The sequence below is a fragment of the Alternaria hordeiaustralica genome (genome assembly GCF_023758085.1).
Source record: "Alternaria hordeiaustralica strain BMP 2776 chromosome Unknown scaffold_39, whole genome shotgun sequence".
Taxonomy (NCBI): domain Eukaryota; kingdom Fungi; phylum Ascomycota; class Dothideomycetes; order Pleosporales; family Pleosporaceae; genus Alternaria; species Alternaria hordeiaustralica.
The window spans coordinates 173315-192338 of record NW_026056811.1 but is presented as its reverse complement, the minus strand read 5'-3'; the positions used below and the strand labels follow the sequence as shown (position 1 = coordinate 192338).

Sequence of the window (19024 nt, the reverse complement as noted above, 5' to 3'; positions counted from 1 at the left end):
CCCAACTCTTTTGAATAAATCATCCGACACTACTCTATACTTGCTGTTGTCTGAGACAGGAACACAACCTGGTTGGAGCCTGGGAAGTGTCAGGGGTCTGGGCGGTAAGGCCTCCAGGCTAACCGCATTGAGGACAAGCAATGAAGAACCGGTCAAGTGCCAATAAGTCCAGTCGTACCGATCAGGTGCGGATGTCAAAATTGATGGAGGTGTATATTTGGACAGCGAAAGCAACAAGCTACTAGAGATAGCCTATAACTATGCTCTCATCTTGCGCAAGGTACAAGAAGCTCCCGCCCTCCCGATACAGAAACCCGACCGGAAAGATCAGGGTGCAACGGTACATCCGAGCCAATACTGACTATCGGTGTACAGTACGAAGAATCGAACAAACGTGATAGTCCAAATGTATTAAGCGTGAGACCGCTGAAAAGAAAGGTGAATAGCAAAGACGCCCAAGACAAGCTGAACAGTCAGCCGACCAAATTACCACATTCTGCCCTTACCCTTACTGCCAGCTGCTGGACTGAGCGGTGGAAAAGCATCCTCAGCATCCTTTCGACTCTGCTCTTCAGCAAGACTCAGTTGCATAGCAAATTCCAAATCTGACATCTCGCTCTCGTTACTTGAACCAGCAGCGGCCTTACCCTTCCTGGGCGTGCTCTTTTGGGAGCGGGATGGCGGAGACTTTTTGCTTTTGGCGTACTTGATCGGAATCTCGAACGCAGAAGGAGGCGTAGAGGCGGGTTCATAGCTGGCAGCTCCGGAGCTGTCGTTGAGAGAAAGACGGATGGCTTCGGCGATGTCGGCATCCAGTTCGTCGTCGTCCTTGGTATCAGGCGATGAAAGTTGACCTTGGACGCTCGCCTCTGGCGTTACAGGCTCACTCTTGAGGGCACTGCTCTCGCGCTCGATGCGGCGTAGTTCGTCTGCCTCAGCAGCCTCTTGTGAAAGCATCGCAGCGTATGCTAGAGCTTCCTCCTCACTTAGTAACTCTGTGCCAAAACGGCCTGCCAAACGCTCGGCCTGCTTGTGACGCTCTTGTCTATCGCGCTCCAACTCAAACTGTTCGTTGGCAATGTAGTTCTTCAGGTTGACTCTGCCTGTACCGGCGAAGCGCTCTGTGGTATTGTTACTTCCACGCTCGGCTCTTCGCAGCCTGCGTTTACTGCTTCTATACTGATCGGCTGCAGATGAGCTGTAACTCCAGAATCGAAGCTGATTGCCAAGAGACACTGCACCACGCAAGACGGTCGGATCAGGATCCAGACATACGGCACCAGCAGCAAACATGTTGATACCGACACCTTGAACGGAAGCCTGGGCCTGCACAAGCTGTCTACGGGCACGCGACGCATGTCGAGAGTGAAGTGTTGTAATGGGCGACATGCTCGAAGCCAGTGGATCCCATGCCTGTACCAAACCGTCGTTTCCACCTGCTACGAGATAGAGTGAGGTGACAGCCACGCAGGATATCTCTGGCGAGTCAGTATAGATGATACGAACTGGCTCAATGTCGTTTGTGTACTCCGACGAGCGCGACGTAGGTGCCCGGACATCCCAAAGCAGAACCACTCCAGACTTGGTACCAGCAGCGATGAACCTTGCGCGTTGTCCAGGAATATCAGAGGGAGAGGCGGGCTGGCTTGCAACAGACATCGGAGAAGAGTAAGGCGAGGATGCAGTCGAGGCAGTCGAGAAACCAAGCGCAGGATCCTCAAACAAAGTCAAAGTGGCAAAGGTAGAGACGTCCAAAGCAGTTGTAGTGACCTGAGTGCTCTTGAACCCACCGAAAGTCAACTTTGAGCACCTCCATTCTTCGAATAGAGCGGCTCGTTCTGGTGAACTTGTGCCCGAGATGTATGAAGAGCTGCGACCACGAGGAGGCTTTGTAGAATCTGCGCCAGGGCCGCCGAATAAAGATGTAGCTTGCGCAGGCTGAGGCGTAAAAATGCGACTTGAGATGTTCGCACTCTTGTCCTTTTCGTCAATCTTACAACGAGTGAAGCGTTTGACATCGGCGACGTCTCCCTCTTCAAGCCCGCATTCGAAGACCACTACGGATTCTCCAGCATGATTTCCATCGTCTCCAGCAAAGTCAACCTCGAGCGTTCGTCGCATATCCCATCCAAGGCACGCTTTTCGAAAATGTTTTGGCTGCTTGCGAAGATATTCTTGAATCTCCCTTGTTTCGGCGATGATCTGATCCTTGCTCAAACACATGCCATCCCATGAGGTTCGCGGCGAATAACTACCGTCGACATCGGCATCGCTGTACGGGTCAGGCCTCGCAGTACGTCGGCTGGGCTCCGCCAAGTTCCAGTATACGGTGCGGCCAGTGAGCCAACCCAGATATTCCGAGTAGTGCTCAATGTCGCCTTTCGTGGCCTGGCTGCGAGTTGGAAATTTGGTGAGATAGAAGATCTCGCCAAGTGCGTTCAGAGCGACCGCCCAAATGCGGTTCTGAGCATAGCGCTTGGTTGAGTATTGTTCGTCGACGGCAATGGCAATGATAGGCACTCCTGGGCTGAGAACCCAGCGCGCAGTCAGCTCCCCACGCTGTACACGGGATGAGCGAAGACCATCTGTACCGATGCTACAGGCACTGACTACACCAGCTGCAGACCCCATCATCATGCCTATCAAGCCATCCGAAAGGGTCGGGATCGTGTTTGACTTGGCGATCCAAACGCTGCAGATAGCACCACCGTCGATACCCAGCTTTGGTATACCGACTTCAGGCATAGCGAAGTCGGTGGGCTCAGCTATAAATCGACCACGCATCTCCTCAAGGGAGCGGTAATAACACGAGCCCTCGGGACAGCCCTGGCCATAGATCATGCCGTATGGCTGCGATATGTCCATGACATTGGGCCGCCCGACGACCTCTCCTGAGCCCAGACCCCACTCTGCGGTACCCGGAAAGCGTTCTGAGAATTGGCCATAGAAGTGAGGGTCGCTCTGTCCCCAAGGATCCACTTTGCCAGTCATCGGATCGCTGCTGGTCACCATGCCGATATCGTCTGCACCATGGATAAAGCGCGGCATCTTCTTGTTCAAACCGGTTCCGAACGTGGCCTGCAAGTGGTTGATGATAGTATACGTTTTTGCATCGTAGGTAATCATCGGGGTGATGGTCTGCATCTGAGATGCGCGGGACGGTGTCGCAGGTACCTGTACAGGCTTGCCCCTGACCAAAGACCGCAATAGTCTCGTGCGTAGAATGTACTCGCTTCTCCACGATGCCAGCGCAGTGAGCCTGGTGAAGCGTCTCTTCTCTGATCGCACGACTGAGCCACTGCCCTCAAGGGCTGAACGAAAGGCGGCATCTTCGAGTGAGTGTGGGCCAGGGAAGTAGCGACCGAATGCCACCTGCCAGGCGTGTGGGGTAGTGACTACATCATGGAAGCGGCGAGAGACTAGGGATACGGCGGCGAGATCGTTTGGTGACAGGTGGGCGATGGCATGGATCAGAACCTCTACGCATCGTCAGCTCTTATTCGTGCATTCGCGTTCCGCCCGTTCTGGAGGCATTTATACACACCATTAGGCAGGTTCGCGATAGGCGAGCTCTTATCGCTGGGCTTCTTGTTGCTCTTGACGATCTCGAAGAGGGGCCCATCAGCAGGCTTTCGCGGTGAAGACTTCAGCGCATTCTCGTATTCGGTGATCCTGTCCCTCGGGGGTGGCGAGGGAGACGCGACGCGCTTCAGTCCATCTGTTTCCACGGTCCCGACTGCAGTATCGGCCTCTGAACGCGTCGCATCGCGTGCGAACCCGCGGGGTTGTGGCCCAGACTCTCCCCGCAGCTCACCCGAGTGAGGCTGCAGAGAGACCTGGAAGTCAAGGCTGCGGCGCTGTCCATGCTGGGAGGTGGTGGCGGTGTCGAAAGAGGTTTGCTGGTACGAAACGTTTTGTGATGCGTTGATGGGCTCTGGCTGCATAAAATTTTGGGTCTGGTTCTTGGGTGAGGGCAATCGACCGAGCTCGTTGGAAATGCTCAGTCAGAGGATGGAGGTGTGGGCGAAATTTGGATAGTTTGGTAACTTTGGAGTGGAAGGGAGTTCGGGGGGTACAGTTGATGACTCGGTTTGCGTTGCCAAGTCGGCGGTGATCGATATGACGATCGCCACTCAGGAAGCTACGAACGTGGGGGGAACAAATGATACTAACAGTTTGCAGCCACAGCAGTGGGTCGACTATCACATGGCGCGTGGAAACGTCACCACTACCTAGGTGCGGCCTAAGTACCTCAATGTAGCCGGCCTCGTTCCGATAAGTTCCGAAGCAACAGGTGCCTTACCGTCTACACTTGTGTAAAAGTGAAAGATAGCGATATTCCCATGGTAATGTAGACGCCTATGAAGTAAATTTTCGATCGATTCTGGTATAATGTGCTATCATGTACAGGATCATGCAAACAAATGTTCAACGCCAGCCCTATGCAGACCTCTATAACCTCAAGGCACGAAAAGACGCGAGTATGCAGCCACATTAGTCCTGCAACACACACACGCCGTATAGTTCTTCGAAGCCAACCCCACCCGGCAATCGTCGCACAGGCTCAAGCACCCACATGGCCACACCAGTACTGTCCTTGGCGACATCTGGCAGACTACACATTGCGGTCCTTCTGAGCCCATACCTTCTGCACCCGTGTCCCAGCTTCCAGCTGTACTTGCGCCTTGCGGCGCCGTTGCGCTCCGACGACTGAGAATAAGATCTTCTAGAAGCTGCTCTTCTTCTTCAGGCGTCATGTTGACGCCGCCGCTCATCTTGTAGCGTGATGTTGTGAGAATCTTCGCCTCTTCGCGCTCAAGAGCTTTGCGGTACTGCGAGCGTGTCATGATATTGGAGCTCTGGAGGTGGCGAGACAGCAGCTTGGCTTCTTCGCGATCCTCACTAGATTTCGGATCCAGAAGTTGAGAGAGTCTCGAAAAGTCCATTGCGTCGTCAGGGATAGGTGTTGCTTCCCGACTTCTCTGGTAAGTTGCACGCGTAGGTGTTCTTTGACCCTCGTCCATGTCTGACCACTCGTCGTTGTCTGTTGTGGTAGCAAATGACACTACACTAGTCGTGTCATCATCTTGCGAGTCAACATAGTCTCTGGTGTTGTCAACGTCATTCCATAAGCTACCGTTGCGCCACCAGGAGTACAGGTAGTCGTCAAGACGTTCTTCGGAATCTTCCCCGTTGGGTCCCGAATAGAACCCACTCTGTCGGAGCCTCTCCTTCGCGAAGACTTCAACGTCAAAATTCCGGTCCTGGCGAATTCGAGACCGATCATCTGTGGTAAGCCATGACTCTCTTGCCAACGCTTGATCGGGGTGTCGCGGAGCATACATCTTATCAACATGATCAGCGTGGAACCCAACAGCGCGTTGTAGCCATCTTGGTCGATAGCTGATCGAGACTTTAGTCAACGCCCAGTCCGTGATCCTTGCGAGACTAAGTATAATCAACTTTGATATACGGAAGAAGAACTGATAGGTCTGCAAGTAGCGACTACGTTGTTGGATCGCAGGATCATTCTGTCCAATCGTTGGTTCAGTGGATGCCTGTACTCCTCGCGTTTTACGTTCTTTTGCATAACCTGACAGTGATGTATCCGTTCTGACATCGTTGAGTTCGTCAACTACCTCGATGCCTTGCGCGAATGTGTCGTTCCTGAGCTCGGACGGGATGTTGGTGATCATCTCTCGTGTTCTTCTTCGCCGAGCGAGTAGTTCCTGCAACCTCTGCTTTTCGAGCCAGGTCATAGGGTGCACATTGACCTTGGTTCCTTCGTTGAGAAACACGGCTTCACTGGCGGATGTGAGAATGACATAGCCTACCTTGAGTATAGTCGTATAGAAATCTTCGTGCCAATTGATAGTCAAAGGCGTAATCGAGGACAGATGAATGTTGGCATGTAGATTGCCGTAGGCGGATGCAAATCTCTCTCTCAGAGATAGATTGTCGGCATGTCCTGCAGGTGGAGAAAGTACGGTGATGATGAAGGCCAGCAGGTAGATTAGTGCGCATATCGCGATGCCCACAAGTATCAACAAGTGCGGGATGAATCCAATGATGCATACAGTAGGAAATCTCAATATCCCCACATAGTGGTCTGGATCAGTGACCATCGTTGCTAGACGAACACAGCTCCATGCGAAAGCTGACATATAGGCAAGTCCGCAGATTGTTGTCGTGACGAGTCGCCATCTAGAGCGCACTCCAGCGATGGCTAACAGGTTGCTCATGAAGTGGCTGAAACTAGAGATGAGGGAAATCAACAGCACTTCCGGTGGTACATTGGCGATCTTGGAGAGCTTCGACCTCGGAATCGTGAAGGATGTGCCATCTGGAGTGAAGACAGACTTCGGTTTGAAGAAGCGTACGGAATCGACCGCTAGCGGCTTCGTGACGACAGCCTCAGCCTCTGCAAATGCGAGCGAATGTTCGAAGATGGTCATGCCGACTTCCTGGATCGGGCGTCTTCCTTGCAGGGCGCATGCCAACGTATCGACGAACTGGCCAAATCCAAGGGTCACAAACATAGGCCATAGAAGCGATAGCGATCCAGAAGGCCGCGTGGTCGCCGGGCCGATGGGCAACATATTCGCAGCTCGGCATGAGCTCTCCGTAGTCTCCCAGAAGAGTATCTTTGACGTGACCTGCCATAGGAAGCCGCCTTCGCCACCGAAGTCTGTATCCAGCTGCCTACCATCCGCTCCGTACTGCATCTCTGACCAACCCGGTGAGGTTTGACAGCGTATCGCGCGAAGAGTGTTCTGCGTCTGGTAGAGGAAGAGGATCAAGGGCATGATGTAGAGGGCGAAACGAAGGTAGAGGCGGTCGAAGGAAAGTGGAACGCGGCTGTTGGCGTAGAAGTGAGTTCTGTTAAGCACGATTGCCTGCGACGTCAAATCAGCAAAAGGCAGTAGTCGTAGTCATGGGAGCAGATGCTCACCAGGGCGAATGTTGCGACGGCCCATTTGGAAGTAATGTAGCTGAACCAGGCGGCTACGTTCCTCAAAGCTTGCCACACGGTCATCTCGCCCTCGGTCGAAATCGCAGAAGCCGCTGCAGCGATGGATTCCTGTACAAACCCCGAGCCTGTAGTCGTCATGGTGCTGTTTGTCATGTTGGCCGTAGGTTCCGCGATAACGCTTCCACCCGAGCGCATCATTTCGCCGAGGAAACTGGCCTTGGAGAAGAGGCGCGGTAATGCCATGAGCAAGTCTGCTGGCGACGGCAAGAAGGAAGTCGCGTTGGCAGACGCGCCTGGCGTCTCCATTGCGGCGGTTGCGGATATCCGAGGATAGGTCGGCAAGCAGAACTACTCGAAGTGTTGATTAAATCCAGTAATTAGTGAAGCAGATACATGGCGACTGTGAAGACAGATGCAGTTCACAGCGATAGTTGGGTCAGGCGTCTTGAGCTTGCGCGACGATGTAAGGGTGCTGTGGACTTGGTGCGGAGGTCGACCGTGGAAACCTTGGAATGACGCGACCTCCGAGCCGTCGGGCTGCAGCTGCATAGGTAAACCTCCGAGGTATATTGACCTGCGCCACACTCTAATACTACACGATTTCTGATATATCACGGCGGTCATGCACACATATTAAACAACCATAGCGAATGTCTGCTGTGTGCCTATGTCCGTGAACCATGCATACTTTAGCAGCTGGACAATGCATTTCCACGTCCGCTAAACGTCAACGCCCATGATGCTAGGGTATGGTACAATCATATGTATACACTCCACCGCACTGTCCATCTATGCCATCTATGCCGTCTTGGGCTTCTTCGTTCCGTACTTTGACCGTGAGGTGATTCTGCTGCCGACACCACCCTGCAGAGTGTTAGCCATGTCTTCCCATGATAATTGTGCTCACGAGACTTACCAGATCCAGTGCTCCTCGAACCAAATGGTACTTCACACCAGGGCAATCTTGCGCTCGTCCGCCTCGTACCATGACAACTGAATGCTGCTGTACATTGTGACCTGCGTACTGGTCAGTCTTCCCGTAGCCCACCATTCCCATGTATTTGCCATACCTTCTCCCGGAATATACGCCGTGATAACCTTGCCCGTACTCAGTCTGACCCTCGCAATCTTTCGCTCACCCGAGTTGGGCTTCTTCGGCTTCGTCGTTCCCACTTTCAGACATACGCCCTTCAGCTCCGGCCTATCCTTCAATTGTGGCGATCGTAGTTTACGCGCCTTCCGCGCTATCCTCCCCTGTCGCAGGACTTGTATTAATGTGCATTTGTGTGCGCGCGACGACGGTGTTGGGCGGGCTGCGAAGGCCGGGGTACTGTTCTGGAAAGCGGAGGCGGCGATTGATGGCCGTGTTGATCGCGCCGGAGCGAAAGCAACTGCGGAGAGGATCGAGGGTCGCGCAAGACGTCGGAAGAGTGTGAGAGGCATCATGGGCGGGCGCTGTGGTGTGGCTCGAGATGTTGGTACTGGACAAAAGTTCGAGATGCAAGAGGGTGGCTGACTCAGCTAGGATGGCTAGTTGAAGGCCATCCCGGGTGCCCAGCGATACAGACAGCGCACCGTCCGAGAATAACATTGTCTTTTGCATGGATGCATGTGCAGTGCTGGAAGTAGTAATTCAACATGACATAATAATGTATATGCCTAAAGAGACAGCATCACGGTAATCGCTCAATGCAACACCTTATTTGCTACTACATGATGGGACCGACAAAATGAAGACACAGCGATGGAGTGAGGACATATATCGCGCATTAAACATGAATGCTCATGCGCGGGAGTCTATTACGAACAACGCACAAGTTCACCAAAGCACATACAGAAGTCAGGAACACTAGTGTCAACTCTCTACCATTATCAGTCTGCGCACTAGCTACATCACCACCTATTGCAACATTCCCACGTGTCTCTAGTACGGCTTCTTGGGGCCTTGTAGACAATGAGAGCCTCATTTCAAGCGAGCACGTCGTTGCCACGCGTCTCCCGTCACTTCTCATGACGGCTCGGGTGACCAGGAATGCAATCGTACATAGTGTATTCAGTGATGACTTCCAAATGTAACGCTGTGCTGAGATAGCGGTGGGAGCCAAGAGGAAGAGTCCGCCTAGAGGAAGTAATCCGGGGTCCTTCGCGACACCATAGGCTCGCCAGCGCGTGGGCAAGGGTCGAATTGCAAGCTGGGATGTGTGTTAGATATTGAAAATAGCATATCGAGAGGGAAGGAACTTACAAGGTATACTTTAGATGCTCGTCGATTTCCATGATAGCGGCCTGGTTACCGCATCTGTAGCAGTAGTTCGGTGCTGTACGAGGTCAGTGGGATCATCGGCAACGGAAAATTGAACGAACAACATACCCGAGAATATGGTAACGACATTCCTGTCCTGCGACCAATTATACCCCTCCATGACTAGCTGATGAGCACGTGCCACCAACGTCAAGCCGTTGTTGTGGTTGAAGGCCTCCGAGATGTCTTGACCGAAGGTGTATCCTGCACCACGGGGTGAGATTCCCCAGCCGCACCTGTCGTCTGGGTCGGACCAGAGCAGGTCGCACATTGGTCCTTCGTGAGGCACCTCCTGTATGCGGTCGAGCGCCCTGATGTTGTCAAGGGTGTCGATGCTAGGGGAGAGACCACCGTGCAGACAGAAGATCTGGTTGTCGATCAGGGCAGTGAGCGGCAGGTAGTCGAATAGGTCTGTGAAGTATTTCCAGACGTTGGCATTGCCGTACTTGCGGAGACACTCGTCGTAGAAGCCGTAGACTTGGGTGATCTGGCGGGACTCGTGGTTGCCACGGAGAATGGTGATGCGCTGGGGGTATCGAATCTTGAGTGCGACTAGGAGGGTGACGGTCTCGACGGAGAAGTAGCCTCTGTCGACATAGTCGCCTGTACACGTCAGTCAGTGTGAGCGGGTAGGGTTGAGGCAGGCAACGCACCCATGAAGAGGTAGTTGGTGTCCGGGTTGGGGCCACCGATCTTGAACAATTCCATCAAGTCGTGGAACTGGCCGTGTATATCACCGCAGACAGTGACGGGGCATTTCTATGCGACGGTGAGCAGATGTCGCAGGCGCGGCAAAAAGGGTACGTACCACTGGCTGTACATTGGACTCGTCCTGAAGTACCTCGCGGGCCTGTAACACGATGCTTGTCAGAAAAGGCATTCCCGATGACATTGTGCGCCAGGCGGATGTCGCATACCTTGTCGCATAGTCTCTGCACGTCGCTCTCGGCCAGCTGCTTGCAGCTCATCAGACTCTCAATCCAGCCGTCCAGCGTGGGGATTGTGGTCGGCTCAGTCGTGGGGGCAGACGACAGCTGCATGGGCTCTGGCATCTTGACGTCCTCCATATTGGTATCCATGGTTGCGGGGCGGCGGGATCGATGTAGGTGGGGGGTCGATCGGTTGTTGTGATGTAGAGCTGTCGAGGGGTTCTTGCCCTTTCAAACTCGACCAATGACGTGCAGCAGACACGAGTAGAGGCGGTGGGCGGTAGCGACTTGCAATCCGGAGGGCGTTGGGGTCGGAGGCTGCGTGTGGCGTGCAAGGCGATATCGACGGCGGCAGCAGGATCTATGACAGGAATATGGGGAGAGGCACGACCACGCACTGCAGGCACATACTACCTTGGAAGCAGGCCGTAATGGTGGATTGTTTCTCCGCGCCGGGTACCAAGAGCCTCAGGCAATTTAGCGCGAACCGTTAGCCGCGGGTCCGTGCGCGGCCGCTACTGCGGGCAGCTTTGTGCAGCAGCCGCGACCCTCGTCCCTTCTCCACTCTACACCACTTCCACCACATTGTTGTCACTACTGCCCATCGCACCCACCACCGCGACAAGCAATACCAACAATGTCCAACAAGCGCGCTTATAGCGCCTACCTCTCCAGCGCGTCTGCGGATATGCTAGTCGCTGCCAATGGCTTCGGCGCTCCTCAACTGCAGGTGAGTAGTCGTCGCTGCCTATACTGACGCGACGCGAGCTGACAACAACGGCAGGCGCAGCAACACACCCCTTCCTCAATATCACATCTGCGTATCCCAGGCGGATGGCCACAAGATCACATCATTGCCGCCGAGGAAGTCATACCTCCGCGCGCTTCTCTCTTCACTACGCTCGGCAAGTGGGCTGCGACCGTGAGCGTTGCCAACCTGCTCTCACTCCCCGCACGCCTTGCAAACCGCTATCTCCGCCGCGAGACTATCAAGGCGATCCCCATCATCTCCGCCACCGGCTCCAACAAGAAGCGCTTCATCTCCGCAGGTCTGGCAGACGAGGAATGCGCGACACCGTCGCCTTCAGTGCGCGCGCGCGCGAACCAGGCGCGTCGCGAACACCAAAGGCAGGCGCGCGCGTCAGAGCTAAGCCCCAACCAATTCCGCGTTCCGCCAATTCAATATACGTCATCAGCACCTACACAAGAATTCGAGGAAATCGTGCCTGGAGCATACAATAGAGATGTATCTCTCGACGAGGGCGGCAACGTCAGCCTGGAAGACGACGAGGACCTTGAGGTCAGTGTAGACTTCTCTTTCGAGGATGTCTTCACTTCAACCCCGCCGCGCGACCCCCAGACCGGCTCTCCCATGACAATATTCTGGAACAGCCCTCAGGTCGCCTCACCCGCGGTTGCCTCGCCCGCAAGCCCGGTCTTGTCATCCCCACTATACCACTATGACCCGCCTGCCTACGACAATGCCAACCCGGCCTGGATCTCTGAGCTCCGCAATGCTTCAACTGCCCATGCCTCTTCAGGTCTTACGTCACCGTCGGCGCAAGCACTCTCCTCATCGCAAGCATCCGCAAGCCCAGCCCCCAATGGCAAGCGCACTTCCAACCCGCCTACGGTCACACCTCTGCGACGCCAACTGGTCAAGGCACAGATGTACAGGGAACGCAAGCGCATCGCAAGCCTCAATGCCGCGCTCGAGTCTACGGAGGAAGGTTTCGCCGATACCGAGCAAGCTAAGAACAGTTTCGCCGAGTCATTCAACCAGAACCCCTTCCACTCCACGAATGCTTGGTCATCAGCATCTCCATCACAACCAAAGACTGAAACCGAAGCTGCCGTCCCCGACTTCGAGTACGCCAACGACTTGTCCTTTCTCCCTGAGGTCACTGAAACCTCTGAAGTCGAATACGCCAACGACTTGTCATTCCTCGTTGATGCGCCGTCTCCGCCGCGAGCGAAGGGAGTGCGATGGGAAAAGGATGCTAAATGCAAGCCCTTCTACGTCGACACCAAAGTCAGCGAGATGCTCGACTCCACGCTAGAGACGATTACTTCAAGTCCGATCAGGGAATACCACAATGTGTTCCAGAACAACGATGGCGGCGCATCAAATGCCAGCCAGGCGTCATCATCTTCTCGCTCGTCGGCAGACAGCAGCCCGCAGATAACCCTTCTTGATTCTCCTGCGCAAAATGGTGGCTGGCGCGGTGTCTCCGTTGACGCTTTCGACGCACCCGATGAATCGCTCCTGGAGTGCGAGTTCTCGCTGGAACTCCTCGAAGACCTTCAACGGGAAATGCAGAGGAAGCTTGCCTTGGCACCGCCTCCCCCACCGCCTCAGAAGCCACTTATTGCGCCGCTCACTCCCGAGGAAGAAGCTGCACTGCAAGACGCCGCAGCCAAGACCAAATACGGCCGCAAGCCAGATTCGTTCGTCATTGAGGACAAGCTATACGCTCGAGACTTTGCGACTCTGTTGCCTCGCGTCTTCAACGGTGATCCCAGGGCATGGTTGAACGACAGCATCGTCAACGAGTATCTTTCTATTCTCATCGCTGCAAAGAAGAAGGAAATGGGCTTCGCTCACCAGCGCAACGGTCCTGCACCGCCCCTTCACGCCTTTTCGTCATTCTGGTACCAGACTGCCGATACTTCTCGCTGGACCAACAGGTTCCAGCTGAAAGGCAAGCAGTACCTCGACGCCGACCTTCTCCTCTATCCCATCTGCGACAGAGGTCACTGGCGTCTGCTCGCGGTTTATCCCCGGGAACGCACTATTGAGTACTTTGACTCTATGGGTCTTGACGGACAAACATACATCGACAAGCTCGTCAAATACCTCGAGCAGGAGCTCGGTGAATACTGGGTTCCTTCGGAGTGGAACAAAGAAACTGGCCAGAGGAGTGAGCAACAGAAGAACGGAAGCGATTGCGGTGTCTTCACTCTCCTGAACGCTCTGACCCTCATCCGCGGCGACGCTCCCACTCGAGTCCTTTCTACCGACGGCATGGACGATGCACGCAAGCGTATCGCAACCACTCTGCTGGCCGGCCATCCTACCACCGAGCTGGACTGAGTACAACTCTTCCATTCTTCATTCGAACACACGGATTCTCTTTTCGCATTGTTTTTGGCGCACAGCATGGAGTTCAGTCGTTTACGAGGTTTTTCACGACGGTTACATTACGACCCTGATACCCCATGATACCCCCCACCGCCCATAGAGGCTTGAGTTTTTGCATAGTTGGAGTTTTGTTTTTTGGTACCCTGGTAGTTGCCAGAGGTCTGTTTGGCGAGCGGTTTGTTCTTTTTTGTACCTTGGTAGTCGCCCCGGGGTCTTTTTTTTTTTGCAGAGCACGTGGTACGCTCGTCTGTTTATACAGCGAGAGGCTCAGTTTCTTTTTTTGCGGAGCACGTGGTACGCTCGTCTGTTCATACAGCGAGAGGCTCAGTTTCTTTTCTTAGTAGGGCACGTGGTACGCTCGTCTGGTCGTCCAGCGAGAGGCTCTTGTATTTGTTTTCTTTCTTGTAGCTAGTTCTTTACTCTTGCCTTAGTCCTCCTGGTTTGAGACCTTGACTCACCCCTTCGGGGGTTCGAGTTGGTCTCGCCGGGGGGACGGGCAGGTTCTGGTTAGCCAGCGAGAGGCACAATTGTGTTATAGCATAGCGTAGTGTTTACAGTAAATTAGACTGTACTATATACTCCATGTCGCATGCTCTATGATGCAACCTTGACAGTGAGCTTACCAAAGTGCTTCTGGTCCCACATGTATTGGTAGGCGTCCTTGAGATCCTTGAGCTCAAACACCTTCTCGTCAACAATAGGGTGCAGATCATTCGCCTCAATTGCCTTGCACATATCCTCCATCTGCAGTCTTGAACCGACCAATACACCACGCACAGTGCAGATGTTGTTAAGGCAGTCGAGGAACGTAGGCTGGTCCTTTCCGCCGCCGCCAATGAAACCGATAATGGAGATAACGCCGTCGATGGCGATGGCCTTGAGAGACTGTGCCATCGTGGTCGGGCCGCCAACCTCGACAACGTGCTGAACACCAGCGCCGTTGGGAGTGAGCTTCGCGGCTTCCTCCCCCCAGTTGGTCGTCTCCTTGTAGTTGATGACGTGGTCGGCACCATACTTCTTCAAGAGGTCGGCCTTCTGTGCGGAGCTAGTTGTCGCAATGACGCGGGCGCCAGCTGCCTTTGCGAATTGCAGAGCGAAGATGGATACACCACCGGTACCTTGTGTGAGGACTGTGTCACCAGGCTTGAGAGCGCGTGACTCCAGACCGTATAGGGCGTTCCAAGCTGTGAGGGCGGCGCATGAGAGGGTAGAGGCCTCGAGCATGTTCAGGTTGGAGGGGGCCGCAACGAGACCAGCTTCGTCGAAAACGCCGTACTCTCGCAGGGTACCGTCAATGGCGCCTCCGAGACCGGTGCCGAGAGATTGTGCGTCTAGGGAGCCGGCGATGTGACCTTGGTTGAAGAGGGTGACTACCTTGTCTGGGTGATGTTAGAAGGCTGTATGCATTGGTCTGTATGGGGATACGAACCTCCAGGCTTGAAGCGTGTGACGCGCTTGCCGACCGATTCTACAGTGCCGGCGCCATCCGAGCCAGGCACAGTGTTGTCCTTCATTGGGAAGGGGTATTTGCCCATGGGAATGATAAGGTCGCGGTAGTTCAATGATGCGGCGTGGACTGTCAATTGGTCAGTACTATTGCTGAGGCTATTGAATGAGCTCTACGCACCCTTGACTAAAACGTCCTTGTCGCCTATCTCAGGTACCTTGGCCTGCTCATTGAATTTGAGAGAGTTAAAGCCATCCTGGCCTTGAACGGTCCATGCCTTTGTCGTTGATGGTGCCATGTTGTAGTTGATTATATGTGGGAGTGTTTGCTATGGGGAATTCGAAGGAGCTACAAAAGACCTTTGAACCTTTATGACGTCTCTGCCATGACGGTGCCTGCTCCTTATGTACTGCCATGTGCATGTGGGGTCGTCGAAGGTCCGAATAGTGACGCAAGAATAACAAGAGCTAGTCCGCGTTCACGTCACAGCTTGTAGCTCCCCTGTAAACTGCGGCTATCATGGATCATTAGCTTCCTGGACTGTTGGCGATCAGTCTGGCCGTACGGAGAAGACCCAATGGCGGGTTTATCGCCATAATCTCTAAGGCGAACTGCCGGTCTGAAAGACGAGTTTGTCAGGATGGCTGACCGATGCTCTGCTTGCCTTGCCGGGAATTGCTCGGATCTTCGGAAAACGTGCATTCTAGAGCCTGGGGCTGCGCGCAACATGGCAGATGTCGGCAAAGGTCGCTGGAACCGCATTTGTAAGCTCCAGGTAGGCGGAGTGGGTCCGATGGAGAAACGCGAGGATGTCGCGTGGCTTCGCGCCTACTCATGCCCCGCACCGTCTTCTACTGCCTTCTACCAAGGGATCCGTCTTTCTGAGGCACCCCACTATACTACACTCGGAAGGGTGATGGGCGGTATAGGCTGTGACATCGAATGTGGAAGATGTCTCTTGCGTAGCTTCCTTTTGTCATACTTACAGTTTGTAAGAGCGAGCACCTCCGCACGCGCGATCTGATCGTTGGTCCACGTCAACCTAATAAAAAAGAACATCCTGGAGCCTAGGTTATCGTTAGGTCACCTACGTTGCAAGCTTTTGTCTTGATGTAGCCCGCAGGCCTGTTCAGGTTTTTTATGTATGAGGTAGGTCTACATCGCCAGCTACCAAGTGTCTCGAGTTTCCAGCCAGCCACCTGCAGTCGCGCTTAGTGCGACGATGGTTTACCAATAGGCAGTCTTTCCTGTGTTGCGCGCCGCCTACGCCTCATCTCGGTTCCCCAGAATAGACCACACCTGAGGGAGCGATGATGGAGAAGTGGGGGCTCAGTCCCGGGCACGATGCTTTCTTCATCCCGATCGTCCTTGAGATAGTTGCATGCGACAGCATCGGCATTCATTGAGCCTTCCGGACGCCCTCCTCTTGTTGTCGTGCTGCATACGCCCACAGTATTACATGTGCAACACCCCGCTGAACGCTAGCACCATGGTGTTTTCCTGATGACTTTGGGCCGGCGTCGCAATCATCCTATGCTCTCAAAATCCTACCCTCCTAGACTCACAACATTGCGATAACGATGGCTTCTCGAGGGATCCAGTCGGCTTATTCCTCACGGGATGTTTCACCGGAATCACGTCCTGAATCCTACGATCCCTTCCGCACAGAATCCGATCCTATCGAGCTCTCATATCTTTCACGGCTATCATCGGATGGTTTAGAGCCGCACATTACTCCCGCACGATCCTTGGGTCAGTCTCACGATGAGGGTACAAAGAGTGGGTTGCGGGCGGGAGCCTACTTGGGCCTGCCACACGGTGACAGCCGGTATGAGCCGGTGCGTGGAGAACACGGCACCTCGGGCCACTCCATACGCTCAGCGAGAGATTCTACGTATACTCTAAACTCGCTTTATCATAAGAAGACCATGGATGCGGATACCCAAGCTCTCGTCGACAGGAGATCTGGCGAATTGGTCCAATGGCACATATACTGGACAACACCGGCTCTCATAGTGGCATTGTTCATGGCAGGGTTTGCGGCAGCAGTGGGTCATCACTTGTTTTACATGCATCTCAATGGGAAGCCTGCGACCGAGCAACTGAAGATGGTGCGATATGGTACAGCCTTGGCCTTCTTCGTGAAAAGTACACTGGTTGGAACTGTCATCATGTGTAACCATCAGCGCATATGGTATACCTTCCGACGAAAGGCGATGACGATCAATGGTATTGATGGCCTGTTCTCTGCAACGGAAGATCCGACGCAATTTTTCCTCAACTGGGAGATGATCAGAAATGGCAAGCTTGCTACGCTCATGGCAGCCTGTACCTGGGCAAGTCTCCAATACTTCCACAACAAATCTGTACTGACCTACCCAAGTTACTACCACTTGCATCCGTGTTATCCCCAGCCTCACTAACATCTGAGCTAAGAACGTTCAACAATACTGCCAGTTGCTCTGTAGCTACCCTGGATTTTACCCAGGAGTCTATATACGACTTTCGGGACATGAGTAAATTCTGGCAGAAGAGCTTGAATTTCTATAACACCACTGAGCCAGCCGAAGAGGAAAGGAGAGATGAAGCAGACTATTCCGCGGCAACGAGTACAGGAAGCTTCTTTGACTACTACGATCAGCCGTCCAAGAACGCGCGCCGCTTGGCGTTCAGTAGTGTATACATGCAGAAGCCACAGCCCCGCGAAAATGCTTCTACCGTATTCTGCGGATCGGGCTGGAATTGCACATACACAATAAGCTTCGTGGGACCTGGCTACAAATGCGAGGATGTTGACGATACTGATGAATCTGACGCGCCGTTCGCATTGTCTGAACTGGCGCCAAAAGGAAGTCTTGTATACAAGGCTGATGTTGATCAAGATGATTACGGTTATCAAGACCCGGGAAATGGTACAGAGTCTTTAGGCGTATTCAGGAATGAGCCAAACCTATGGATCGGTTACGCCATCAATACCTCGGAGCCGTACTCGCACGATGCGGAACCGGAATACAAGGCCAAATGGGGGAACGTACATGGTAAGCTCCGGCTATGCGAACCATATGTAAGAGATATACTGACTTGTTACGTCCATCTCTACAGAGCCCAAGACATTCAAATGCGTCATGCAGTACACTAGATATACTTTCAACATGAGCTACAATCCTAGGCAGTCCGCAACCCGCTTGAAACGAGAGTTCCTGCGTCCGGTCATCGGAGGGTAAAGTAGCCGCCACGAATAGCTGTCAAGATATCTTGCTAACTTATTACTAGTATGTAGCCCCCTTGCTAAACTTTGCTAACGCGATTCTAAGACATCTTATTGTTCGTGCTAACAGCTTGATAGACCATCCCATCGAGCCCCAGAAGAACATGGAAGAATACAAAGTAACGGCTTCCTTCCATACTCTCGGTTCACTCCTCCGACGCTTCCTGCGTGGCAAGATCGAAAAACAAAAGATCCTCATCACCTACTCGGATCTATCTGAGACGAGATTAGTCAACAGCAGCACCTCGTACCCGTTGGTGGATCTGAAGACAGAAATACAGGACCTTTTCGAAGACATACTCATCACTCTTCTCAACGACCCAAATCTAGTCGTGGTTCAGACTCAAGAAGTGCCCTGCACAAAGTCCCGAACCATGATGGTATACGTGTATTACAAACACTCACTTTGGGTCGGATACGCAATCGTCATCGCAATCACTTTCGCCTTCATCCTGGTTGGCGCATGGTCACTCCACATGAATGGGGTAGCATCGGATGTGCTCTTCTCTCGCATCATGGCTACTACCCGTAATCCTACGCTGGATCACTTGAGTGTTGGGGCGTGTTTGGGTGGGGACCCCTTTCCGAAGGAGCTGGCGAAGACGAAGCTGCGCTTTGGTGTGCTCCTTGAGGATGATCCTAGAGAGGGACCTTTGGGCAAGGTGGAGCATTGCTGCTTTGGGACTATGGGCGAGACGAAGGAGATTGTCAAGGGTGGCACGTATGCGGGACTGAAGGAGTATAGGGTCGATGCATGAATGACTAGGCATTTAGAACTCTATGATGTAAGCTCCCGTGGGTCGCACGCAGATGATTCTCCAAATTTGACAATTATTCCACGCAAACTTAGGGAAAAACTAAACAGCTTAGAGCCTACGTTGACGTTAGGTTACGTACTTTGCAAGGTTTTAGGTTAATGTAGCCTGCAAGCCTGTCTAGCTTTTTTCTTGTATAAGGCGTACC

At 53.5% G+C, this 19024-nt stretch overlaps 7 protein-coding genes across 7 annotated transcripts; 2 read left to right on the top strand and 5 right to left on the bottom strand.

Annotated features, from left to right (window-relative positions):
• Positions 1-486: 486 nt before the first annotated feature.
• J4E84_010331 (uncharacterized protein) lies at positions 487-3944 on the bottom strand (the record flags this gene model as incomplete). Its single annotated transcript, XM_049392887.1, has 2 exons — positions 487-3479; positions 3545-3944. The coding sequence occupies 2 exons, from the start codon at positions 3942-3944 to the stop codon at positions 487-489; spliced, it is 3393 nt and encodes a 1130-aa protein (XP_049239445.1).
• A 550-nt stretch (positions 3945-4494) lies between these two features.
• J4E84_010330 (uncharacterized protein) lies at positions 4495-7279 on the bottom strand (the record flags this gene model as incomplete). Its single annotated transcript, XM_049392886.1, has 3 exons — positions 4495-4607; positions 4646-6896; positions 6953-7279. The coding sequence occupies 3 exons, from the start codon at positions 7277-7279 to the stop codon at positions 4495-4497; spliced, it is 2691 nt and encodes an 896-aa protein (XP_049239444.1).
• Positions 7280-7771: 492 nt separating this feature from the next.
• J4E84_010329 (uncharacterized protein) lies at positions 7772-8416 on the bottom strand (the record flags this gene model as incomplete). Its single annotated transcript, XM_049392885.1, has 3 exons — positions 7772-7837; positions 7890-7990; positions 8044-8416. The coding sequence occupies 3 exons, from the start codon at positions 8414-8416 to the stop codon at positions 7772-7774; spliced, it is 540 nt and encodes a 179-aa protein (XP_049239443.1).
• A 676-nt stretch (positions 8417-9092) lies between these two features.
• Positions 9093-10354, bottom strand: PPH1 (Serine/threonine-protein phosphatase PP2A catalytic subunit; the record flags this gene model as incomplete). The annotated part of the gene is made up of 6 exons (XM_049392884.1): positions 9093-9165; positions 9219-9291; positions 9345-9878; positions 9929-10034; positions 10084-10125; positions 10193-10354. 6 exons carry the CDS (start codon positions 10352-10354, stop codon positions 9093-9095), a joined length of 990 nt encoding a protein of 329 aa, XP_049239442.1.
• A 487-nt stretch (positions 10355-10841) lies between these two features.
• On the top strand, positions 10842-13298 carry J4E84_010327 (uncharacterized protein; the record flags this gene model as incomplete). The annotated part of the gene is made up of 2 exons (XM_049392883.1): positions 10842-10934; positions 10989-13298. The coding sequence occupies 2 exons, from the start codon at positions 10842-10844 to the stop codon at positions 13296-13298; spliced, it is 2403 nt and encodes an 800-aa protein (XP_049239441.1).
• A 642-nt stretch (positions 13299-13940) lies between these two features.
• Positions 13941-15091, bottom strand: J4E84_010326 (uncharacterized protein; the record flags this gene model as incomplete). The annotated part of the gene is made up of 3 exons (XM_049392882.1): positions 13941-14725; positions 14776-14922; positions 14974-15091. The coding sequence occupies 3 exons, from the start codon at positions 15089-15091 to the stop codon at positions 13941-13943; spliced, it is 1050 nt and encodes a 349-aa protein (XP_049239440.1).
• A 1630-nt stretch (positions 15092-16721) lies between these two features.
• On the top strand, positions 16722-18819 carry J4E84_010325 (uncharacterized protein; the record flags this gene model as incomplete). The annotated part of the gene is made up of 3 exons (XM_049392881.1): positions 16722-16914; positions 17262-17831; positions 18140-18819. 3 exons carry the CDS (start codon positions 16722-16724, stop codon positions 18817-18819), a joined length of 1443 nt encoding a protein of 480 aa, XP_049239439.1.
• Positions 18820-19024: the final 205 nt, after the last annotated feature.